The 27,228-nt window shown below is 39.2% G+C and overlaps 2 protein-coding genes across 4 annotated transcripts; both read left to right on the top strand.

Annotated features, from left to right (window-relative positions):
- Positions 1-400: 400 nt before the first annotated feature.
- On the top strand, positions 401-3,324 carry LOC140864795 (uncharacterized). 3 transcript variants are annotated; one of them, XM_073269169.1, is made up of 3 exons: positions 401-583; positions 1,791-2,152; positions 2,462-3,323. In XM_073269169.1, exons 2-3 carry the CDS (start codon positions 1,793-1,795, stop codon positions 3,035-3,037), a joined length of 936 nt encoding a protein of 311 aa, XP_073125270.1. In that variant the 5' UTR covers positions 401-583; positions 1,791-1,792; the 3' UTR covers positions 3,038-3,323. The 3 variants fall into 3 exon arrangements, with proteins under 3 accessions (XP_073125270.1, XP_073125271.1, XP_073125269.1); XM_073269170.1 differs by lacking the exon at positions 401-583 and adding an exon at positions 590-1,155 and having other exon boundaries at positions 2,462-3,324; XM_073269168.1 differs by lacking the exon at positions 401-583 and having other exon boundaries at positions 590-2,152.
- Positions 3,325-4,288: 964 nt separating this feature from the next.
- Positions 4,289-10,630, top strand: LOC140861805 (leucine--tRNA ligase, cytoplasmic-like). Its single transcript, XM_073264811.1, has 2 exons — positions 4,289-5,326; positions 10,337-10,630. The coding sequence occupies exons 1-2, from the start codon at positions 4,289-4,291 to the stop codon at positions 10,628-10,630; spliced, it is 1,332 nt and encodes a 443-aa protein (XP_073120912.1).
- Positions 10,631-27,228: the final 16,598 nt, after the last annotated feature.

The following is a 27,228-nucleotide window of genomic DNA, read 5'->3' as shown; positions in this document are numbered from 1 at the left end:
AAAACAGTATATCATTTTCTAAAAAATCTAAAGGTAATTTTAAGTATAAATGTGTTTCATTTACATGGAAGCAACGAGTTATATCTGTATAATAGAGTAAAAAAGAATTAAAAAAGAGTAATAATTAAAGACAATGTTTTTTTTAAAAAAAAAATGAGAGAGGGTTAAACGTGTAAATTTAGTGTGCAAAGGATAATCCGAGTCATCTCCATGCAAAGGCCGGTTGCCTCCGCTTATCACACGTGTTATGAGCTTTGAATACATGCTGCTCTTTAATTCACACGTGTACTATAATATCTTTTGAGATTATTTTTAAAAGTTTTATTTATTATTATATATACAACAAATATGTACTGATATAAAATTTGAATGATTTTTTAGTTAAATTTTTTTTTGCTACTTTTGATTCCAGATTGTAATTGTACTCAAAATCATTTTTTATATGGTTTAATTTTTTGGTATTTTTAAAAATTATTAAAGTTTTTTTAAGAGCTAAAACTTGCAATTTTGAGTGAAGCATGATAATTTATTAATTTCTTCAGCTGGCTTCAGCTAAACTGCTCACCTAATGCGAGCGGGGCAGGTACATTAAGCTTCTCTTCTACCCCGATCTCACGAAGGATTTTGTCATAAAAATCAGTAATTTGTGGATCGTACCTTATTATTAGTATTTATTCATATTTTTTTTTGTTTATGGGTGTGTTTCCAGCTTCTAATCGAACTATAGTTGCCCTAATTTTATTTTACTTTGTTGTTATTTGCTACGCGATTTGTTTTGTTTTGTTTATCTGGGTTGGAACTGTGTTTTCTCGTGCAATTGGAAGAGTGGTCTTTACTTCTTCTTCTTTGGTTTACATTTTTTTCTCAATAAGGTGGAAATTGTTTTCTGTGATTTTCTGTGTAAATTTCATATGCGTGTTGTTTTGGTTGCAAATTTAATCCAGTCAAGTAGTTGAAAATTTATAATTCAGATGGTCTTGGTGTTGTGTCGGTACACAATTGCAATGTATGGATCATGTGATTTGGATTATTAGAATTTGGCTGACTAAGAATGATCGAAGCGGGGAAAGAATGTGTTTGCATGGATTTTGGTCAATCGATATCTTGAAGGGATCGAGCCAGACCTATAAAATCTTTCAACATGTTTGGACAAAGGCATGTTTTGTAGCAGTGGTTTGATGTCCCTTTGTTCCAATTGTTTTCTCGCTTCAATCTAATGTTTCTTTAATGTTGTAAGATTTTGCAAAGTCTGCATAAGATCAAAACCAGTATCATAAGGAGCTACACTTGAGCTTATCCATGGTTTTGGACTGAGTGGTTGTTCAAACAATTTAAGTGAGAGTAGACTTTGAATTGAGAGTAGAAGGGTTTATATTATTTGGGTTTAATTCTCCAAGCCAACTGTATCTCTAAAAGGATATATATTTTACAAGTATAAGCGACAAGCACATTTTGTCTCACAAAATGGCTGCCAATTTTTTTATTTCCAGGTCTACTTATTTGAATTCCATATTTGATTTATTTGTTCTCCACAAGTACTTATATTACATATGGAGAGATGTATCTTCATCAAAATGATTCATTACGTAAGACCCAAGTTTTTATCCAACAGATGGACATCGATGCATTCCATTTTAGAAAATGTTTACTTTTTGACAAGCAAATCTAGGTTGAAAAGTGTTAGCTTTCAGACCAAACTTTTGACCTTCCATGTCTCACCCTCCCTGCAACATTTGTTTCTATCATGACTGGGTAACTTGAACTATAATTCCTTGCAATTAATGCTATAGAAATGGAGCCAACACCAAACAAACAAATGCAAGGGCAGGGAAGAAAAAGGGACAAAAGCCGGCGATGTTGGTCAGTAAAAGAAGAAGAAGTTTTGATTTCCGCACTAAAAGATATCATAGCCAATGGGTGGAAAAGTGAAAATGGCTTCAAAACCGGCTACTTGATTGTACTTGAACGCGTGATGCTCAAAGCATTCCCTGGCACTGACCTCAGGGCCCAGCCTCATATAAATTCCAAGCTGCACGTTTGGAAGAAATATCATGCATCACTGACATGCATGCTTGCACTAAGGGGTTTTAGTTGGAATGCAAAAGAGAAAATGGTTAAGGCTCAAGATGATGCCTGGGATTTATATCTGAAGGTATATTTTAAAATCGTTTCTGTACGTGTATTGAAAGTAGGAGATTGTGTTTTTTTTTAGGAGACCGGGGCCTTATTTTTCAATCATGATGGTTTGATTTGCTTTTTTATCTCTGTATTCTCTCCCCATCTTGTTACTTTACTAGGCGGTGAAAAAATTGATCATTTTTTGGCTTGATTTAGGATTTATTGACATTCATATATTATCTTACTTTAGGTCGTCCCTGAATCTGTAGATTGCTGCTCTTTTAATAATTTGAGTAGTTGTTTCTGTTACTTGCTTTGACATATCCCACGCAACATTTTTCAGGTCGATAACAGTGCTCGTACAATGAGATACAAGTCTTGGCCATTTTATGAAGATTGGTGTCAAATATATGGCAGCGATATTCCTGTTACAAGAGAAAATGTTGAAGATCTTGCTGAAGCTGATCAAGAAATAAAAACAGATACCGTTGGTACGGATGAAGGGAAAAAAACAGCAGTAGAATTTGGTTATCCTGATGCCGAGGGGATCGATGACGAAAATGAGTTATCTGTGTGTCATTCACAAGATAGCGGCACCGAAAAGAAGCAACCTCCAAAGAAAAGAAAGGTTTCAAGTAACAATTCTGGTGCTTTAGTCGAGGCCATTGCTGTTTTCTGTGAAACGGTAAATTCAAAACTTGATGAAATAGCAGAAAGAAGAGGGCACGAGCATGATGTTTCAAATGCTAGGAAAGAAGTGTTTGCTGCTCTCTCTAACATTCCCGGACTCAGCATGAGAGACAGGATTATAGCTGCAAGGCTTCTTGTCAACAGAACTCCAGATATGGAGCTTTTCTTCAGCCTTCCAGATAACGCTAGAGCTGTGATGATTAATTTGTTATTAGCTGATCAACCTTAGTCTTAAGAAGCTCTATTGCTTTTGGATTCCCGACCTGTTATTGTCACTTAGAAAATGTAGCCAAGTTTAAGTTTTGCAAGGCTATTGAGTCTCTCAGCCCACGCCCATATGTGTAAAGTTATAAACGACTCGGCTTGTGCATAGAACTACGCAGAAGCAAATAAAGTTGGCCAAGGGATGACTTTGAAATTGGACCCAAAAATTAAATTGCCCAGTTGGTAATGGCCCCACCTTTTGAATGTATGCTATAACTCTAGAACGTGTCATACAAGAAATGCGCTTTGATTTACTTCTTCACTCAAGAATACGGAGAATATTGAATGGATTCATTATCTAAAGTGTTTTTACATCAGTAAAGCAAAATATATACATTTAAACAGAAGTTAATAAGTGGACGATAATTAATCAAGCAAGGGAGTGTTTTCAAGTAATGATTAAATTTATATCTCATGAAGAAGTCAAGTGTTGGAAAAAACGGTAGCTAGAGGCGAAAAATTAAATTTTTTTTTAGTGATCCGAGTGTAAAAGAGATAACCAGAAGTCAACTTGTATAGTCTTTAATCTTTTGACCGTTATTATAGTTGATAGTTTGGTCATAGAATCCGACCACACCAGATTTGAAATGTCAGAAAGGAAAATAGTTCGACATAATCCGCTGTTTCTGAATTGAAACTTTCATTTTTCCTAGATATCGCTTCTTACAATCTGTGGCATCTTCTAGTTTACGGAGACTCATCGCTGCTGCTGCTCATCAGGTTGATATTCTGGCAGCAATTCCAGTATTCAATTTCAACAAACTAAGGTATGTTTTCTGTTCTGTGGCTTTATAGAAAGATTTTATTTTGGTTTGCTTTATCATGTTGGTTTATGATTTGGAGAATCAGGTGTTGAAGTTGATTCTGGGTCAGTTTCTAATCGTTTTTTATGTGTCAGTTGACTAAGATTTTGTTGTTATTTAGCTGAAAAACAACGACTTACATGTTAGTTTTGGTATTTGTTTAAAAGCCGCAGCTTGTGAATACAAATATCAGTTGAAGAAACCGTGAGCTTAATTGAGTTTATGATTTGTGCCTTCTGTATTTGACCAACTTCGATATGTATATTATGTTAGTGATTCACAAAAACTTCATATAGGATTCGTATCAACGTAGTAGCAGATGTATCGAGTAATCGGTTCAGACAATTTCTTTGTATCCCACTTACTTTTATTTTTCTCCTCACCCCAGCTTTTGTACGACTGCTGGTGACAATATGGCAGAAGAAACAGGAAAAAGCTTTGCTCCGAGGGATAGGCTTCTAGAAATTGAGTCACAAGTGCAGAAGTGGTGGGAAGATGGTGATGTGTTTCGGGCCGATGCAATGGACTCGCCACCCAAGCCAGGCGAAAAGTTCTTTGGCAACTTCCCGTCCCCGTATATGAATGGTTATCTCCATTTGGGTCATGCCTTTTCTTTATCGAAACTTGAATTTGCTGCCGCCTATCATAGATTGAGGGGAGTAAACGTGCTCTTGCCTTTTGCTTTTCATTGTACCGGGATGCCTATCAAGGCATCAGCTGATAAGCTTTCCAGGGAGATTCATATGTTTGGAAGCCCACCCAATTTTCCAATTGTAAGAGAGGAAGAAAGAGGTGAGCCAGAGGGTGAAAGGGAAGGGAATCTATCTCAACCAGGTGGTAGTTTTAGAGGTAAGAAATCAAAAACTGCGGCTAAATCTGGTGGTATCAAGTACCAATGGGAGATAATGCAGAGTTATGGTTTGTCTAATGAGGAGATAGCAAAGTTCACGGATCCGTATCATTGGCTGACCATTTTTCCTCCACTGGCAGTAGAGGACTTGAAGGCTTTTGGGCTAGGATGTGATTGGAGGCGCTCATTTATCACAACTGAAATGAATCCACATTTCGATTCGTTTGTGCGGTGGCAAATGAGGAAACTGAAAGCAATGGGTAAGATTGTTAAAGACTTGAAATATACTATATATTCACCTTTGGATGGCCAACCATGTGCGGATCATGATCGGGCTTCGGGGGAAAATGTTCGCCCGCAGGAATACACTCTCATAAAAATGGAAGTCATCACACCTTTCCCTTCCAAGATGAGTGTTTTGGAGGGAAAGAAGGTGTACCTTGCAGCCGCTACATTGAGACCAGAAACTATGTATGGCCAAACCAATTGTTGGGTATTGCCTGATGGAAAGTATGGAGCTTTTGAAATCGATGACACTCAAGTGTTCATCTTAACAAGAAGGGCTGCTCTAAATTTGGCGTATCAAAAGTGTTGGTCCCAGGTGCGGCATCACGAGATAGAAACTATGGAAATTAAATAAAATAGACACCAAGATTTACGTGGAAAACCCCCAAAAATATTAGGGTAAAAACCACGGGCAAGACCAAAAGATTTCACTATAATATTTGGAGAATTACAACCTCTCTCTGTGTTTCCAAAGAGACACTCACTCTCTTAATACATGAGAAAACCTATCTCACAAATATATATAGAATTAATTAGGAAAAGAGAAGAACTCAAGAATCAGAGAAATGAACTTGAGATAGGATGCTTTTCATTCCAAGAGAATGCACCTATTTATAGGTGCAATCTCTCGGTTATAAATGTGAAGTATTTTCCTTCATTTTTGTACGCACAAGTGTAATGAGTGTTGTCTCATTTTCCAACACTTGCTGCCACCAATTGCCACCTACCATTTGACTATTCAAACCCAACATTTCTCCCACTTGGAGATTTGATTGAGAATCAAACACGTCTCCACACGTCCTTTCAATCTTGCCATTTCCTGCTGCTTACGTTTCTGCTAGGCCATTTGAGGATCTACACCATTCGAACTTATCATTATTCACTGGCTTGGTCAGAAAATCAGCTAAGTTATCCTTCGTATGGATCTTCAGCATGTCCACACTTTCTTCCTCTACTACTTCCCGTACAAAGTGAAATTGTACTCCAATGTGTTTAGTCCTGGAATGAAAGGCTGGATTCCTTGCAATGTGCAAGGCACTCTGACTGTCACAAAACAGAGGAATCTTTTCTTGTTTGTGCCCAAGCTCCTCCAATAACCTTTTAATCCATATTGCCTCTTTGCAAGCTTGAGTAGCTGCCATGTATTCTGCCTCCGTTGTAGATAATGCCACAACTGTTTGCAGTTTTGAAATCCAGCTGACTGCACCTCCTGCAACTGTAAACACATAACCAGTAGTAGATTTTCTCTTATCTGGATCACCTGCGTAGTCTGAATCCACATAGCCCCTGAGTGTAAAATCAGATCCTCCAAAACATAATGCAGCATCCGAGGTACCCTTAATATATCTAAGGATCCTCTTAACCGTGCTCCAATGCTCTTGTCCAGGATTCGCCATATACCGACTGACTGCTCCCACTGCTTGTGCAATGTCTGGTCTAGTACAAATCATAGCGAACATTAAACTTCCCACTGCTGATGCATACGATACTCGAGACATCTCCATCTTCTCTGCTTCACTGCTAGGACACATCTCAGAAGATAACTTGAAGTTAATAGGAAGAGGGGTTGAAACTGGCTTACTATCTTGCATGTTGAAGCGCTGCAAGACTTTCTTCAAATAATTTTTCTGGAAAAGCCAAATCTTCCTTTTACTTCTGTCTCGGTGAACTTGCATCCCTAGAATCTTGTTTGCTGGTCCCAAATCCTTCATATCAAATTCCCTAGCCAACTGTGCCTTCAATTCTTGGACCCGATCTTTGTTGGGGCCTGCTACCAACATGTCGTCCACGTACAACAGCAAAATGATATAATCATCATCATCAGACCTCTTGAAATACGTACAAGGGTCTGCACTGAGTCTGTTGTACCCAAGGCTCATGATATAGGAATCAAATCTCTTGTACCAACACCTCGGTGCCTGTTTGAGACCGTACAGAGATTTTTTCAACCTGCAAACCAAGTTATCTTTGCCTTTTTCTGCAAAACCTTCTGGCTGGAGCATATAAATTTCTTCTTCAAGATCGCCATGAAGAAATGCCGTTTTCACATCTAGCTGTTCTAGATGTAGGTCAAACACCGCACACATTGCTAATACTATCCTGACTGTTGAAAGCCGAACCACAGGAGAAAATATCTCATTGAAGTCAATTCCTTCTTTCTGAGCATACCCTTTGACAACCAATCTTGCACGATACCGCTCCACTTGGTTATTGCCATCACGCTTGATCTTATAGACCCATCTGTTACCGATAGCTTTCCTCCCTCGTGGTAGTGTAACAAGATCCCAAGTTTTGTTCCTGTCCAATGCTTCCAATTCTTCCTGCATCGCTGTCATCCACAGGGATACATCCGAGCTTTGAGTAGCCTCATGGAAACTCGATGGCTCACCATCCTCTGTTAATAGACAATATGCAATGTTGCTTTCAGTGACATAATCTGAAAGCCAACCTGGTGGTCTTCTCTCTCGAGTTGACTGCCTCACTTTGGAAACCTCTGACTCAACTGGTTCTTGTTCCTCGTGCTCTGGTACTGCTTCACAAGAAACTTGATCTTCGTCTGTCTTGTTTTCCACCTGAATGATAGTAGTTTTTGAATTCAGTGTGCCTTTGTCTCCCTTCACTTTATCTTCCTCGAAGATAACATCTCTGCTGATGATAAGCTTGTGGACAGTAGGATCCCACAAGCGAAACCCCTTTACTCCATCAGCATAGCCCAAGAAGATACACTTTCTGGATTTGGAATCCAACTTTGATCTTTCTTGTTCATTGTACAACACGTACACCGGACTTCCAAATGTATGTAACCGAGAATAATTAGCTGGCTTGCCAGTCCACACCTCCATTGGAGTCTTCAAATCAATCGCCACTGAAGGAGAACGATTGATGATATAAGAAGCGGTTTTGACTGCTTCTGCCCAAAATGACTTTGGTAGACCCGCAGTACTCAACATGACCCTTGTTTGGTCCAAAAACGTTATGTTCATCCGCTCCGCCACTCCATTCTGCTGAGGCGTGTAAGCCGTCGTGAACTGTCTTTTGATGCCCTCATGCTGACAGAATGCATCAAATTCATCACTGGTATATTCTCCTCCATTGTCAGTCCTCAAACACTTGATTTTCTTATCAGAATCAAGTTCAACCCGCGCTTTGAAAACTTTGAAGACTTCGAAAACATCTGACTTCTTCTTGATTGGATACACCCAACATCTCCTAGAGAAATCATCAATAAACGAGACAATGTATCTCGCTCTTCCTAGGGACACCACCGGTGCTTGCCAAACATCAGAATGAATCAGCTCCAATATGCCTTTGCTTTTGGCAGTAGATGTGCCAAACTTCAATCTGTGTTGTTTACTGGTAACACAATGCTCACAAAAGGGTAGAATCACTTTTGTAAGCCCTGGCAACAGCTTTCGTTCTGAGAGAATCTTCATTCCTCGTTCTGACATATGTCCAAGCTTTCTATGCCACAACACTGTTGATTCTTCTCCCGAACCAATTGATGCAACAGCTAGTTCCGCCTCTTTGTGTGTTTTCCCCAACAATACATACAGATTTGCAGCAACCTTTTTCGCCTTCATAACCACAAACGCGCCTTTCACAATTTTTATGATCCCTTTCTCAATACGAGTTTTGCACCCAATATCATCCAATTGCCCCAAAGACAAAAGATTTTTTGTCAGGCCCTTCACATGTCGTACCTCCTGTATGGTGCGAATAGTACCATCAAACATTTTGATTTTAATGGTACCAACCCCAGCGATTTCCAAGGCATGATCGTTTCCCATGAATACAGATCCTCCTGAGACTGGTTCATACTGGTCGAACCATTCTCTCCTTGACGTCATATGCCACGTCGCTCCTGAATCCATAATCCATGCATCACAAAATTTGTGTCTGCCTTCCACAACCGTTGCTGCTTCGCTGAATAATATTTCACCACTTCCTGAAGTACTGGCCACATTTCCTTGAGATCCCTTTTCGATGCTCTTCGTACACTCTCTCTTGAAGTGCCCTTTACCGCCACATTTAAAACAGTAAATATTCTTCTTCTTACTTCTTGACTTTGATCTACCATATCTGTGGCTCCCACTGGAGTCACGCTCCGTCAATCTTCCTCTCGTCATTGGTAAAGCCTCTGCTTGCTTCGACGTTGCCAACCTATCTTCCTTGTTCCTTCGACGACTCTCTTCTCCAAGAACCGCAGTTAAGACGTCGTCAAAATTTAAATTATCCGAAAGAACATTGTTGGTAACATTGATGATGAGCTGATCGTATGAATCTGGTAGACTTTGAAGTAGAAGCTCCGCACGTTCTTTTTCCTCTATTTTATGCCCCATAGACGTGAGCCGGGAAAATAGAGTATTCAGTGTATTGATATGGTTGGTCATCGATGAGGATTCCGCCATCCGAAGAGTATAAAGCTTTCTCTTTAGGAAAATCTTATTGTGTAGTGACTTGACCTCGTACAATTTTGTCAGAGTATCCCAAATAACTCTTGCGCTTTTTATTTCCGAGATACTTGACAAAACTTCATCCGCTATCGCCAAGTGCAAATTGGCAACAACATTGTGATTCATCTCATTCCACTTTTGATCGTCCATGACATCCGCCGGTCTATCTCCAATAGCTGCCAAGAAACGCTCCTTTGTTAGAATTGCTTGCACCTTCAATTTCCACAGCAAAAATTTCTCCCATTGAACTTTTCTATCTCGTATTTTGCCGTCATCTTGACTACAATAATCCTGCCTTATAAAATCTTCAAAAAATCTTTTCTGATGTGGAAGATCAGTCACAGCTACAACCACAGAGCATACTCAAAATTTTAAGAAATTTTATGCCAAGGCTCTGATACCATTTGTTGGTCCCAGGTGCGGCATCACGAGATAGAAACTATGGAAATTAAATAAAATAGACACCAAGATTTACGTGGAAAACCCCCAAAAATATTAGGGTAAAAACCACGGGCAAGACCAAAAGATTTCACTATAATATTTGGAGAATTACAACCTCTCTCTGTGTTTCCAAAGAGACACTCACTCTCTTAATACAGGAGAAAACCTATCTCACAAATATATATAGAATTAATTAGGAAAAGAGAAGAACTCAAGAATCAGAGAAATGAACTTGAGATAGGATGCTTTTCATTCCAAGAGAATGCACCTATTTATAGGTGCAATCTCTCGGTTATAAATGTGAAGGAAAATTCTCAATTGAATTTCCCTTCATTTTTGTACGCACAAGTGTAATGAGTGTTGTCTCATTTTCCAACACTTGCTGCCACCAATTGACACCTACCATTTGACTATTCAAACCCAACAAAAAGCTGTCCCGTTTTCCAGAGAAGCCAACTTGTTTGGTTGAGTTGACTGGTCGAGATCTAATTGGTCTTGCTTTAAAATCCCCTTTAGCGTTTTATGATACTATATATGCTTTGCCCATGTCGACGGTTCTCATGAACATGGGCACAGGAATTGTTGCTAGTGTTCCTAGTGATTCTCCGGATGACTACATGGCCCTCCGTGATTTGAAAGCGAAGCCAGGATTAAGAGCCAAGCACGGTGTGAAGGACGGATGGGTGGATCCATTCGAGATCATACCTGTGAGACCTCGGTTCTAAACAACTAATTTCGGGATTAAACAACAATAAGACAATCAAGATCCAAGATTAAAATCAATAAAAGAAAAAAAAAATTTCTTTTTTTTTTTGAAGTGAACAGTGCTCCGCTCGATCGGTAAGATCCTACCGATCGAGCGAGCCAAAAATTACTCGTTCTCTGCTCGAGTAAAACCAGCGCCGCTCGATCGATAAGATCTTACCGATCGAGTGGTCAACTAAATGCAAAAACAGAGAAAGGCGTAAATTGCCATCGCTCGATCGGTAATATCTTGCCGATCGAGCGGTGACAGAATCAGAGAAAAAGAACAGTAGAAAACTAGCTGAAACTCAACTCCAAACAATCAATTCAAATCCATGCATTGCAATCAAACTTTTTCCAATTAATACATAACGTTTTAGGGCTGCTGAACCGCTCAAAGTTATGGAATATGCAACGACAAAGTTTAAACAAAAGCTCGCATAATCAATACAACATAACAACGAAGTTCGATATCTAAACATGTTCCAATATCACTAGGTAGACATGCTGGCACGACTTCTAAACCGAGTCTCACTACTAGCTCTCCCTCTTGTTGTTATCCAGGCCTACGCTGGCTTGATCCTGCCCCACCTGTTGCCAAGTACACATACAAAACAAAGCAACAACCGGATAAACGGTGAGAATGACATTTCCAGTAAAAGCAACATAAAAGTAATATATAAACAACATGCTATCAAGGCAACACATAATCGATATCAACGTAATGAAATGCATGTCTTTAAAACGAGATATCAATTCTGATAAACGAGGGATTGATGCTGTGCTTTTGGGATCCCGAGGATGAGATCACGTAACGACTCACCGACTCTACCAATCGAGGTGGTGCCACGTATCCCACTCCCCTAGACTTTGAGCAACTATAATGAGTATGCTAGCACCAGGAGAGATGTCTACGACCTAGACCACTCAATCATAGTTTCTAAACGTCTAAACAAAAAGGGCGGTTCTGCCCGCTGAAATCAAAGTTGGCTCAAGATGAATGCATAACAAAATATAAACATAAGCCACATAATAAAAAATCAATCAATTGACAAAATACGAGTTCCACATGCTAGAACAAGTATTGATGCAAGTATGTGATTTGAAAGGGAAACTCGAGAACCAACTGTCCCGAGTATGCTATCCCGCTAACGATGACTACTTTTACCTTTCAATGCAGTAGTTCCAACTCTGGATAAGCTACAACCAAAAGATTGTATCAAACACTAAACAATCTAAACAACAACTGCGGTTCAAGGTAAATCTCTTTACCGTTCTTCGTCCAAATCTCGACGACCAATGCTGCTAACTCCGGGCTTGACAACTCTAAACGAAACTGTTCAGATACAAAAGATGATCAACAACATCGAACAACTCAAAGCCCAAAGTACAACAACTCAAATGGTTCAAAATCTCAAAACTCAAACCGACGGCATAACGGCTATAAACTGAACAAACCGGAAACGCAGATAGCAGTTCAATACCGATATCAATACGAATCAAAGCTAAAACTACCATAACAAGGCAAGTCCAAAAAATCTCAAAACCCACATTTTCGAAAATGGCTTTCCAAAAATCATAACAAATCCGAACGACGCTCTATTTCAAAATCGACAAATAATAAACGATCAGAACTCCGTCGATAACAACATACTCAAATCTCAAACGATTCTAACAACATCCAAAAACTAGAATGTATCTGATCGTAGAAAAACTTACGATATAACGGAGCTCTCGCTGCAGTGATCGATAATCTGCCTTCAGAAATAAATTCCAACAGCCGGATCGAGTTCGGACTGAATTCAGAAAGCTTGGAGGCTCAAATAATCGTCTTCAATGGAGGGAGGCGATGCAATAGGGGTGATGGAGAAGAGAATGGGTCCAAAAGCCTTATAAATATCTATAAAAACCGATAATTGCGTTTTAGTCCCTGAAAAATCCAAATTTTGCAAAGAGGACCCTGATCAAAATCAAGTCGGCTCTTGAACTCTGCAATCTCCGATTAACTCCAATAAACTCATTTAAGATAAAAATGGGGCGTTACAATTCTCCCCCACTAAGAAGAGATTTCGTCCTCGAAATCAACGAGAACCACAACTCATAAGAAAGAATAAATAACTAAAGACAGTAAGAAGAACTTACGTCATCCGAATAACTCGGGAAATCGCTGTCTCACGTCAGATTCTGTCTCCCAAGTTGCTTCCTCGACGCCGTGACGGCTCCACTGCACTGTCATCAATGGAATCAACTTGGTTTTAAGCTGTTTCTCTTTTCGATCAAGGATCTGAATCGGTCGTTCAAAGTAGCTCAGAGTCTCATCTAACTCGGCTTCGTCAGGCTGAAGGATATGAGAAGGATCTGGATGATAATTTTGCAGCACAGAGACGTGAAAAACGTCGTGAATACCAGATAAAGACGGAGGAAGTGCAAGTCTGTAGGCAAGATCGCCTAACTTCTCGAGAATCTCATACGAACCGATGAATCTCGGAGATAACTTCCCTCTCTTACCGAATCTGACAGTGCCTCTGAACGGAGAAATCTTAAGGAATACACGGTCTCCCTGCTCGAAACTCAGAGGTCTACGTCTGACATTCGCATACTTCGCCTGTCTATCTTGAGCTGACTTCATTCTGGTCTGAATGATCTTAACTTGCTCTGCCATATCTCTAAGCATATCCGGTCCCAAATCTGGTGACTCGGAAAAATCATCCCAAAACAACGGAGATCGGCATTTCTTACCGTACAATGTCTCAAAAGGCGCCATACCGATACTCGCTTGGAAGCTGTTGTTGTAAGAAAACTCAACAAGAGGCAAAGAATCCTGCCAACTAGTGCCAAAGTCTAGCACTACTGCTCGAAGCATATCCTCTAACGTCTGGATAGTCCGCTCTGACTGTCCATCGGTCTGAGGATGATAAGATGTACTCAGATGCAATCGAGTACCAAGTGCCTCCTGCAAACTGTGCCAGAAGTGTGAAGTGAATCTAGGGTCTCTGTCTGAAACGATCGACTTCGGCACCCCATGCAATCTCACAACATTGCTAGCATACAACTCAGCCATCTGATCGTGACGATACATCATCCTGTACGGAATAAAACATGCAAACTTCATCAATCGGTCGATCATTACCCAAATAGCATCGCATCTCCGAACAGATCGCGATAGCTTCGTGACGAAATCCATAGAAATATGATCCCATTTCCATTTAGGAATAGATAGATTGTGCAATAGACCACCCGGTCGCTTCCGTTCTGCTTTCACTTGCTGACAGTTCAAACACCGAGATACAAACCTCACAACATCGCTCTTCATTCTCTTCCACCAGAACTGGTTCTTCAGATCGTTGTACAATTTACGACCTCCAGGATAAACACTGAACCGACTGCAATGAGCCTCTCGGAGAATACGCTGTCTCAACTCCGAAATATCAGGCACAACAATACGGTTATTCACAAACAAAACATCATCTCTAACCTGGAATTCAGACTGATGCCCAGATCTGACTTTCTCTACTGAAACCTGAATGCTCGGCTCAGACTTCTGTGCTTCTATGATCGCAACAAACAACTCCGGCTCGGCTTGAATAGCAAACACTCTGATAGTCTTTCTATCTGTTTCAAACTCTAAACCAGAAGTGCAACAATCATCGATCAACTGAGAAACACCGATAGTCGAAAGAGATAGAGAACAAAGCTTTCGGCTCAAGGCATCTGCAACTGCATTAGACTTTCCCGGATAATACTTGATTTCACAGTCGAAATCCTTCAAGAGATCTAACCATCTTCTCTGTCTCATATTCAGTTCTGCTTGCAAAAACAAGTACTTAAGACTCTTATGATCAGAAAAGATCTCGAAAGACTCACCATAAAGATAGTGACGCCAGATCTTCAGAGCAAAAACGATCGCATCTAGCTCCAGATCATGCACCGGATAACGAGTCTCATGCGGTTTCAGCTACCTTGATGCATACGCTATCACATGCTTATGCTGCATAAGAACACAACCCAAGCCTTGGTTAGAAGCATCACAATAGACTGTGAAACCTCCAGTACCCTTCGGAATAGAAAGAATCGGAGCGCTGGTCAGTCTCCTCTTCAGATCAACAAAACTAGCCTCACAATCTGAAGTCCAGACAAAGGCGCATTCTTCCGAGTCAGCTGGGTAATAGGCTTGGCAATAGACGAGAAACCCTCGATGAATCGGCGATAATAACCAGCTAAACCCATGAAGCTTTGGATCTCAGGTACTGATGTCGGTCTAGGCCAATTCATAACCGCTTCAATCTTGTTGGGATCGACATAAATCCCATCTCCAAAAATGATGTGACCGAGGAAGACAACTCGATCCAACCAAAATTCACACTTAGACAACTTGGCAAACAACTGCTCAACTCGCAAAATCTGCAGTACGGTCCTCAAGTGCTCTGCATGGTCAGTACGGTTCTTTGAGTAGATAAGAATATCATCGATAAAGATAATGACGAACTCATCTAAATAACGCTGAAAGATACTGTGAGGATCCGAGTACTAATCTCTCATTTCAATACAATTAACCAAATAATCATAATAATTAGTCAATCATCAAAGACTAAATAAAATAAACAATTTTTTTTTTAAATAGAGCACCTCGCTCGATCGGTGAAAAACACCCGATCGAGCGAGCCCTGAAGCCAACTTCTCGGGTTGGAAATATTTTGGCCTCGCTCGATCGGTTAATCTTCACCGATCGAGCGAGCCCAAAATGCTCACTCACTGTTTCCAATATAAGGGCCTCGCTCGATCGGTGATAATCACCCGATCGAGCGGGCTCATTTCCAGAAACCTCAACAAATGCCATTTTGCTGTCAACACAGGTTCTTTCACTCATTGATCATCTAGCTTCAACTCATACAAGTCTTTACATGCACATAAGCTAGTATCAATACACATTCTATCTTGTAGATCATTTCTAGCATGAAACTTAACATAATATAAGTTGGTAGCACAAAATCATGACAAAGCTACTAAGTTAAGCTCAAACTAACCTCTTATATCAAGCAAGAGAGATTAAGATACAATATCAACATATTACATCAAAGAACTTCCATTCAATCATGTACAACAAGTCTTGGCAAAGGTAGCTACAACATAATCATGCCTCTAGTGTTTACACTAAACATTGACAGCACAATGAACATCTAAACTCGGATCTCCACTCTAACTCTCAATCTCTGTTCTTCATGCTCGCTTCTGTCCTGATCCCGAACTACCTGTTGTCATGCACACATACAAACACAACAACAGCCGGATATCTCCGGTGAGAAATACATTTCCCAGTATAAGCAACATATAGCATGCTATCAAGTTCAAGTGTAATTACTATCATAATTAATTCATAAAAATATTCATGAACCACAATACATGCTATAATTCAAAGCATATAACAAAAGCATGCTATAAATCAAAGCGTAGCACAAAAACATGCTATATTCAAAGCATAACATATTCAGCCACACAAAGTCATCTATCAAATCTAAGTAGTGTCTTAGTCTTGACTCTACTTTTGTTTTTGTATGACTTCTTGATCTTGACTCTTAGTCTTAACTCTAGACCAAGACTTGACTATTTTCTCAACTCTCATCTAGGGATCCCGGTTTGAATAAGAACGCAACAAATCTCCCACCTACTCTCCCATTCGAGGTGGCGGTACGTTCTTATTCAAAAACTTTGGTCCACTATATCGATCTTTGGTCATAGGAGTCGATCTACTCCTACGCATATCGATACAAGTCCAAACATTCGGTAATTTGGCACATCTGCCTTCCTAAGACATGGCACATCCGCCTTCAACTCTTTAAGATCTAGTGGCTTATCAAGATGCAACCAATTCTAGAAGCATTAATCTAAGCCACCTACAAGAGACAAGCTAATCTAGCAAGGAAAGGCAATAGACTTATCTATCTATGCCATCATCTATCTCATACAATTCATCTATCAATTAAACAATCAAGAACATATATCTATGGACTTGAAAATAAATCAATTCCAACAAGAAACAAATAAGTATGTGGTTTAGGGAAACTCAAGTCAATCTAACTCGAGTTATATATCCCGTGGTTCGATGTTGGTTTATACCTTTCTTGTCTTGGTTTCAAGCTCTTCAAGGCTATCAAAATCTGCTCCCAAATCTCGTCAAGCCATACAACATAACCTTGTATAAAAAATCTGCTCAAACACTACTTGATTTTCAAGGCTCAACTTCATAAATCTTGGCCCCATTCGATCCCGGTTCGAAGCTGAAGGTTTGAGTTCGATCCCCCTGTTTTCAAAACTGAAAACACAGCAAAAATAACTCATAACATCAGCAAGAACTCACTTCATCCACAATTCCATCATAAGCCATCAAAACAGTTTTAAATTCTAAACCGGCGGAGTAACGGTACAAACTCGGTAACCGAAACTAACTTCTATCAATTCTAACATTCATATCAACTTCATCACCATACCATATCAGCAATAATATAACATATACCAACATAATCAGATGGTAAGAATTTCGAAATAATGGCTGGATATTTATATAGAAAGAAAACCACGCTCGTTCTTCAATCTACCGTCGATATAATCAACATAGAAGCTCAAGAACTCATAATCATGCTCAACTCTAATTCCTGCCCCATCACTCAATTTCGAAACACAATAAATCTCTACAATACTTACATCAATAGATAGTCCTTCTTGCGAGGAGTCCGGAACTCTTTTCGGAATTGAATTCGGACAACCGAAGCAAAAGTTATCAAGTTTTTAAAATGGAGAATGGACTTGGAGCTGAGGTTTTCGATTTATTGGCTGAAGAAGATAATAATTCTGAAGATACATACATGCTACACGTATAAACTCATATTCAGACAAGTGTCCAAGTCAATTTTCCATATTTGCACTTTGGCCCCTCAAGTCTTGCTTAATTGCAAATCGGTCCTCGGCAAATCTTTTTAATTTAATTTTAATCCTAAATAATTTAAGAATATTAGAATTTAATTCAAAACTCCAAAATTCTCAAATTAAATATACTCGGATTAAAATTAATTAATTTTGGATTAAATCAAATAATCCCGGGCCTTACAATTCTCCCCCTCTAAGATCGGATTTCGTCCTCGAAATCTCTTGCAATCGATACACACATAAGATAAGGAATAAGAGAAATACTGAATAAGAACTCAGATCAGGAGAATAACTCAGAATAACACTGTCTCATATCAGATTCATCTTCTCAATAACTTCTTCAGTTCTACGACGAATCCACTGATTCAAATCTGAGTTGCTTTTCTTCCTCATCAAATAGTCATATCATTTGCTCGACATAGATTAATGTCTCGTCAAACTTAATTTCATCTGACTGAAGTACATAAGCAGTCTCATTCTAATATGTCGCGAATATCAGATATAAATGGAGGAAATAAAAGTCGACAGACAAGATTTCCTACTTCTTCAGAAGTTTCATCGGATTCAACAATTCTCGGAGATAATAGTCGTCGCTTGTTAAATCAAACAATACATTCGAAATCAAAGAATTTGCAAACATACTCAATCTCCCTGTTCAAAGCACAAAATCGGTGTCTAATCTGCGTATGTTTTGCTTCTCGATCATCAACTATCTTCATTCTGTTCTGAAAAAGCTTCTCGTTCTCTACCTTCATTGCGACACATAAAAAAAAATCTGATAGCTGTTCCAGAAATTACCATCTCCAAGTGGCAATATTAGTCAGCTAATACCAAATCAGGTATTAGGATTCTGAGCATCTCCTCAACTTTTGGATAGTCAATTCAGACAATCCATCGATAAGAGGATGGTAGAATGAAATCACATACAACCAATTACTCAAAAATATCTGGCAATCGATGCCACAGTCTATCAAATAAATCTAAAGTCTCTAACTCGACAATAGATTTTTAATACTTCCTGACATCTCATCATGTCATTAACTTCTTTTACAGCTATCTTCTCCTATCCGTAGCATAACCAATATTGCATATTCGTTTATTTGTCGAAATCTACTTAGGTAAATCGCAAACTCAAAACGATCAATAGCGCATCAGTACCATACAACTCAAAATGGTACTCTGACACATTAGATTTCAACATCTTTGCAACATCATCGAGTCATATCAATTCCAGAAGCAAACCCTTTTGGAAATTTTTCATAGCAAGGAATAACATTTCTTGTATAGATTCTAGCTATTTCATCATATTGTATAACGTCAAATACAACATATCATGCTATCTCTAAGAACTATCAAATATGATACCACAATCTCATACCAATATAGATAGTTTTCAGAATAAAATTCAACGGAATTTAATCTTCTTTCGATTCTGAACTACAAATATGTTCATAAAGCATTCAATTGATCTCGCTCAGTCTAATTAATTGATAGTCTAAGCTTTAGAACCAAGAATTCTATCACATCTGCATTCATTTCTCATCTGCATTCATTTCTCATCTGTTAGAATCGATAAATTCTGTAACTGCTCAAATCAATCAGCTAGTCAAGGCAAACAATAGCAAGTCATCATTGTGGCCTTATTCAATTTCTGATCATTAGCCCAAAATCTCATTGGTCTGTATTTCTTTCAATTCTTGCAGTTCTGTTGGTGCCATTCTAAAAGATACTTTCAAAGTCAATAAGATACCTGACATCAGTTACATATCGAAGTCCATCTCACAGACTGGAAGTAATCCAAGAATTTCATCTGGAACATATCAGTAATTACCTAACCATTGATAGATTAGTCAATTTTGGACTAGCTTTCATCATATCTGTTGTATAATAAAGAATTCCCTTGCTCTTTCTGTAATCATCAATTCACAAATAGATAGATAGATATCAAAGAAATTCAAAATTTCAAACTCTTATCGTAGAATTCCCATCCTTTTATCAATTCAGTTCTGAATCTCATACTTTCTGAATCAATCTACGAAATCCTTGTACTTGGTTAACATATCTAAACCGATAATTCAGTCATAATCTGACAAATCAAGCACAATACAGTCTCTATCTCTCACATTACCTTCAAACTGTAGTATACCTTTCCTGACAACTCTGACAGAAATAAGACCTCCCCTCCTAAGTAAAGAGATCACAACTACAGAACATAATGGCTCAGAGGTAATGCAGGCAACATGACAAAGTGCTCAAACAGAACATATGCGAAGGATAGGTATCTCGCAATATAAAACTAGGCAATAGAACAATTACCTGCTAAACATCATCTGAGGTTTGGCTTTCTGACTGAGTCTCAGATTTCGAAGACTCCATACCTTGTGATCTTTGAGAGTCTCGCTGGGGACACACTCTTGCGAAATGGCCTGGCTGACGACATATGTTGCAAATACCAGAGACTCCTTGGCATTGCTCAGTCTGATGTCTTCCTCCACATCGATTACAATACACACCGGTATAATTGGAACTCACCTGTCTTCCACTAGAACTGGGGAAACTACTCTCTGTTTTCTTGAACTGTTTCCCTTGAGCTTTCAGAAACTTTTTTCCTCCCATTGTTGCTGCTTCCGCTCTCATATCTGGGGAATGGAGATTGAAACTGAGCTTATTGTTGTGGCTGTGAGACAATTGATGTTCTCCGCTGTCTAAGTAATCCAGCCTCTGCTCCCTTTGCTTGATCAATCGCATCAGCAAAAGTATTCGGTCTCCCCGTGTTCACCAAAGTAAACACATCAGAATTCAGTCCATTAATGAACTGATCAGCCATTGCCTCATCACTATCAGCAACATGTGGAGCAAAACGTAGCAAGGTAGAAAACTGTGCAACATATTCTTCAACATTTAAATTCCCCTGGTTCAGATTGGAAAATTCAGCACCCATGTCTTTGCGATAAGATACTGGAAAGAAACGTTAGTAAAACTCAGTTTTGAAGACTTTCCAGGTGATCACTGTACCTCGATGCTCCAAGGCTCTCTTGGTTGTAAACCACCAACTCTTTGCAACTTCATGCAATTGATGGCCTATCAGTCTGACTCTCCGTTCATCACTGTAATCAAGAGAATCAAACAACATTTCTATATCATCAAGCCAACTCTCACAAGCTACTGAATTTTCCGTCCCCTTCAAAATCGACGGTTTAAAATACTGAAACCGTTTCAACAGTATTTCCATAGGTGAAGCTGTAACATTCATCAAATCATCGGATATAATGACCTGTTCTATTCTCGGTGCTTATGGTGTTTGTGGCACTGTCGGGGCTACATTCACCTATTCTGGAAATGTCTGTGTTTTATTTTCCTGTTCAGGCTGAGGATCTGCCACTGTCTGTCTAGTAGCTGGTCGTCCTGGTTGTCGAGACATATCTGATTATCAACATGGTTAGGATACCATAATCATTAAATCTATCTCAGTCCTCCTCTGATCATCTTACCTCTGATCAAGAATCAGTTCTGATTCAATCTTAAATAAATAATCAAGGTAAGAATACCAAAACATGCTTCCAATCAATTCAGATAGTCGGGTAACATGTCATAAACCACATAACACATGCTTGAATCATGTCAGATATTCCAAGAAACATGTGTCTTTAACCATCATATCATACTTTCAAATAAAATAAATACAACATCATATAAGTAAATACTTGAAAGTAAACCATGCTAGCATTTACAACATATAATTCAATTATGTAAATAAATCTCTGCATGATAAAATAAGTAAGCAGGGAATAAGACTCAATCTACCCCACTCACTATCTATCTTAGTCCAGAATTTTCTTGCTTTGATACCACATATTGTGAGGATCCGAGTACTAATCTCTCATTTCAATACAATTAACCAAATAATCATAATAATAAGTCAATCATCAAACAAATTTTTTTTTTTTTTAAAATAGAGCACCTCGCTCGATCGGTGAAAAACACCCGATCGAGCGAGCCCTGAAGCCAACTTCTCGGGTTGGGAATATTTTGGCCTCGCTCGATCGGTTAATCTTCACCGATCGAGCGAGCCCAAAATTCTCACTCACTGTTTCCAATATAAGGGCCTCGCTCGATCGGTGATAATCACCCGATCGAGAGGGCTCATTTCCAAAAACCTCAACAGATGCCATTTTGCTGTCAACACAGGTTCTTTCACTTATTGATCATCTAGCTTCAACTCATACAAGTCTTTACATGCACATAAGCTAGTATCAATACACATTCTATCTTGTAGATCATTTCTAGCATGAAACTTAACATAATATAAGTTGATAGCACAAAATCATGACAAAGCTACTAAGTTAAGCTCAAACTAACCTCTTATATCAAGCAAGAGAGATTAAGATACAATATCAACATATTACATCAAAGAACTTCCATTCAATCATGTACAACAAGTCTTGGCAAAGGTAGCTACAACATAATCATGCCTCTAGTGTTTACACTAAACATTGACAGCACAATGAACATCTAAACTCGGATCTCCACTCTAACTCTCAATCTCTGTTCTTCATGCTCGCTTCTGTCCTGATCCCGAACTACCTGTTGTCATGCACACATACAAACACAACAACAGCCGGATATCTCCGGTGAGAAATACATTTCCCAGTATAAGCAACATATAGCATGCTATCAAGTTCAAGTGTAATTACTATCATAATTAATTCATAAAAATATTCATGAACCACAATACATGCTATAATTCAAAGCATATAACAAAGGCATGCTATAAATCAAAGCGTAGCACAAAAACATGCTATATTCAAAGCATAATATATTCAGCCACACAAAGTCATCTATCAAATCTAAGTAGTATCTTAGTCTTGACTCTACTTTTGTTTTTGTATGACTTCTTGATCTTGACTCTTAGTCTTAACTCTAGACCAAGACTTGACTATTTTCTCAACTCTCATCTAGGGATCCCGGTTTGAATAAGAACGCAACAAATCTCCCACCTACTCTCCCATTCGAGGTGGCGGTACGTTCTTATTCCCAAACTTTAGTCCACTATATCGATCTTCGGTCATAGGAGTCGATCTACTCCTACGCATATCGATACAAGTCCAAACATTCTGTAATTTGGCACATCTGCCTTCCTAAGACATGGCACATCCGCCTTCAACTCTTTAAGATCTAGTGGCTTATCAAGATGCAACCAATTCTAGAAGCATTAATCTAAGCCACCTACAAGAGACAAGCTAATCTAGCAAGGAAAGACAATAGACTTATCTATCTATGCCATCATCTATCTCATACAATTCATCTATCAATTAAACAATCAAGAACATATATCTATGGACTTGAAAATAAATCAATTCCAACAAGAAACAAATAAGTATGCGGTTTAGGGAAACTCAAGTCAATCTAACTCGAGTTATATATCCCGTGGTTCGATGTTGGTTTATACCTTTCTTGTCTTGGTTTCAAGCTCTTCAAGGCTATCAAAATCTGCTCCCAAATCTGGTCAAGCCATACAACATAACCTTGTATAAAAAATCTGCTCAAACACTACTTGATTTTCAAGGCTCAACTTCATAAATCTTGGCCCCATTCGATCCCGGTTCGAAGCTGAAGGTTCGAGTTCGATCCCCCTGTTTTCAAAACTGAAAACACAGCAAAAATAACTCATAACATCAGCAAGAACTCACTTCATCCACAATTCCATCATAAGCCATCAAAACAGTTTCAAATTCTAAATCGGCGGAGTAACGGTACAAACTCGGTAACCGAAACTAACTTCTATCAATTCTAACATTCATATCAACTTCATCACCATACCATATCAGCAATAATATAACATATACCAACATAATCAGATGGTAAGAATTTCGAAATAATGGCTGGACATTTATATAGAAAGCAAACGACGCTCGTTCTTCAATCTACCATCGATATAATCAACATAGAAGCTCAAGAACTCATAATCATGCTCAACTCTAATTCCTGCCCCATCACTCAATTTCGAAACACAATAAATCTCTACAATACTTACATCAATAGATAGCCCTTCTTGCAAGGAGTCCGGAACTCTTTTCGGAATTGAATTCGGACAACCGGAGCAAAAGTTATCAAGTTTTTAAAATGGAGAATGGACTTGGAGCTGAGGTTTCCGATTTATTGGCTGAATAAGATAATAATTCTGAAGATACATACATGCTACACGTATAAACTCATATTCAGAAAAGTTTCCAAGTCAATTTTCCATATTTGCACTTTGGCCCCTCAAGTCTTGCTTAATTGCAAATCGGTCCTCGGCAAATCTTTTTAATTTAATTTCAATCCTAAATAATTTAAGAATATTAGAATTTAATTCAAAACTCCAAAATTCTCAAATTAAATATACTCAGATTAAAATTAATTAATTTTGGATTAAATCAAATAATCCCGGGCCTTACAGATACGGTTCATCAAACCCATAAAAACCGCGGGAGCATTAGTCAAACCGAACGGCATGACTATAAACTCAAAATGACCATATCTTGTTCTGAATGCGGTCTTAGGAACATCTTCCTCTCGCACTCTCAGCTGGTGATAACCTGACCTCAGATCAATTTTAGAATAGACAGAAGAACCCTGCAGCTGATCAAAAAGGTCATTTATTCTGGGTAAAGGATACCTGTTCTTAACTGTAGCCTGATTCAGTTGACGGTAGTCAATACAGAGCCGCATAGAACCATCCTTCTTTCGAACAAACAGAACAGGAGCGCCCCAAGAAGATATACTAGGTCTGATGTATCCCTTGGCAATCAAATCCTCAAGCTGTTCCTTCAACTCTCTCAGTTCAATAGGTGACATACGATAAGGAGCTTTGGAAATAGGTTGAGTACCTGGCACCAAATCGATGCTGAATTCGATCTCTCGAATAGGCGGTAATCCAGGAACATCTTCCGGAAACACATCCGCAAAATCTCTAACCACTGGTATATCAACCAATTCGGGGCTAGATTTCAGTACATCAATTGCATAGACCAAAAATCCTTCTGCACCTCTCTGTAACAAACGAGTCATAGATAACACTGAAATCAAAGGAATTCTAGATCGAGAACCCTTACCAAAGAATTTCCACTCGTCTGCCATTTCAGGTCTGAACCTGACAACTTTCAGAAAACAATCGACTATTGCCCTGTACTTGGTTAAAGCATCGATACCGACAATACAATCAAAATCTGACAGCCCAAGTACAATACAGTCGAACTCTAAAATATTACCCTCAAAACACAGTTCACAGTTCCTGACTAATCTGACAGAAACAATTCCTCCACCCAAAGGTGAAGTAACAGCTACTACAGTAGGCAACAACTCAGTAGGAAAAACATGCAATAACACAAATTTCTCAGAGATAAAGGAATGAGAAGCACCTGTATCTATCAAGACATGAGCAGAATAACCGAAAATCAAACAGTTACCTGCTATAACATCGTCAGGTGCTGACTGAGCCTGATCCTCTGTCAGAGCAAAGACTCGTGTCTGCTATCTCGGAGGCTGGTTCGCACTAGAGTTACCTCCCTGTCTATTCTGCTGCTGAGGCTGAAAAGAGTGAACTGCAAAAGACTGCCTCTCAGGCTGAGCTGCAGGTCGAGATGAACTCCCACTCTGAGCTCGATCTCTGTTACGCTGAGGGAACACCTTAGAGAAGTGTCCCGGTTGCTGACAGGTGTTACAGTTTCCAAAGACTCCCACACACTAATCTGGTGAGTGTCTACCTCCACACTTGCTGCAATACAAGGAAGATGATCTGGAACTCTATCCAGAACCAAACTTCTTGGAACCACTGGAACTAGAAGAACTGTTCCCCTGCCTCTTGAACTGTTTCCATCTTGCTTTATACTGATCCTTTCTGTTTCCCCCACTGCTTCCACCTTCATATCTCTGCTACTGGTTCTGATGCTGAGGTGGCGGATTCTGATACTGAGATGGTTGATTCTGATACTGCCTCTGCTGCTGAGGTGCTACCTGATTACCTCTTTGCCTCCACAAGCCTGCTTCTGCTCCCTTTGCGTGATTCATGGCATCCGCAAAGTTGTTAGGCCTGTTGGTGTTTACCAACGTGAAGACGTCGGGGTTCAAAACATTGATGAACTAATCGGCCTTTGCTTCCTCATCTCCGGCAATTAGTGGTGCAAAACGCAACAGACTATTAAACTTAGCCACATATTCTTCAATGTTCAGATTCCCTTGCCTCAGATTGGCAAACTCTGCTCCCTTATCTTTGCGATACGAGATAGGGAAAAACCACTTATAAAACTCAGATTTAAAAAGAGTCCAAGTAACTTCCGTACCTCTACTCTCCATTGCTTTCTTCGTCATGATCCACCAGCTCTTAGCAACCCCACGAAGCTGATGAATGACTAACCTGATTCGGCGGTCATCAGTGTAGTCAATGGAATCGAACAACTGATCAATATCATCCAACCAACTCTCACAGTCAACTGGATTTTTTGAACCAATCAACAACGGCGGATTGAACGACTGAAACCTCTTCAGCAAGGTTTCCATAGGCGTCGCTACAGCATCCATCTCAATCGTTTCAGTACTAGCTTGCTCAGTTGTAAGAATAACTGGCGGTGTGTTTCTGTTTATCACTCGACGAGGACCCATCTGATAATCAAAGGTTAGGACACAAGATATCTCAATCGCTACAATCGGTGCCCTTACAACCGCTTGGAATACCGGGTACCAGTCGATAACAGAAGCAGTTATATCTCAAGTAGTTCATGTTTTATAAATTAAATCACAGAATCATGTAATTCAATTAATTCTCAAATAATAAAGCATGCTCGCATGGTATTAAATAAATAATCAATAACTCATACACATGCTAGGAGCCAATACATGCAGACTCGAACTACCCCGCTCACTCTAGTTCAACCAAGAATCTTAACGCTCTGATACCACTTAATGTGAGACCTCGGTTCTAAACAACTAATCTCGGGATTAAACAACAATAAGGCAATCAAGATCCAAGATTAAAAGCAATAAAAGAATTTTTTTTTTTTTGAAGTGAACAGTGCTCCGCTCGATCGGTAAGATCCTACCGATCGAGCGAGCCAAAAATTACTCGTTCTCTGCCCGAGTAAAACCAGTGCCGCTCGATCGGTAAGATCTTACCAATCGAGCGGTCAACTACCGATCGAGCGGTCAACTAAATGCAAAAACAGAGAAAGGCGCAAATTGCCATCGCTCGATCGGTAACATCTTGCCGATCGAGTGGTGACAGAATCAGAGAAAAAGAACAGCAGAAAACTTACTGAAACTCAACTCCAAACAATCAATTCAAATCAATGCATTGCAATCAAACTTTCTCCAATTAATACATAACGTTATAGGGCTGCTCAACCGCTCAAAGTTATGGAATATGCAACGACAAAGTTTAAACAAAAGCTCGCATAATCAATACAACATAACAACGAAGTTCGATATCTAAACATGTTCCAATATCACTAGGTAGACATGCTGACACGACTTCTAAACCGAGTCTCACTACTAGCTCTCCCTCTTGTTGCTATCCAGGCCTACGCTGGCTTGATCTTGCCCCACCTGTTGCCAAGTACACATACAAAACAAAGCAACAGCCGGATAACCGGTGAGAATGACATTCCCAGTAAAAGCAACATAA

This window comes from Henckelia pumila, chromosome 4, assembly GCF_033568475.1.
Source record: "Henckelia pumila isolate YLH828 chromosome 4, ASM3356847v2, whole genome shotgun sequence".
Taxonomy (NCBI): domain Eukaryota; kingdom Viridiplantae; phylum Streptophyta; class Magnoliopsida; order Lamiales; family Gesneriaceae; genus Henckelia; species Henckelia pumila.
This window is presented reverse-complemented; position numbering and strand designations above follow the sequence as displayed.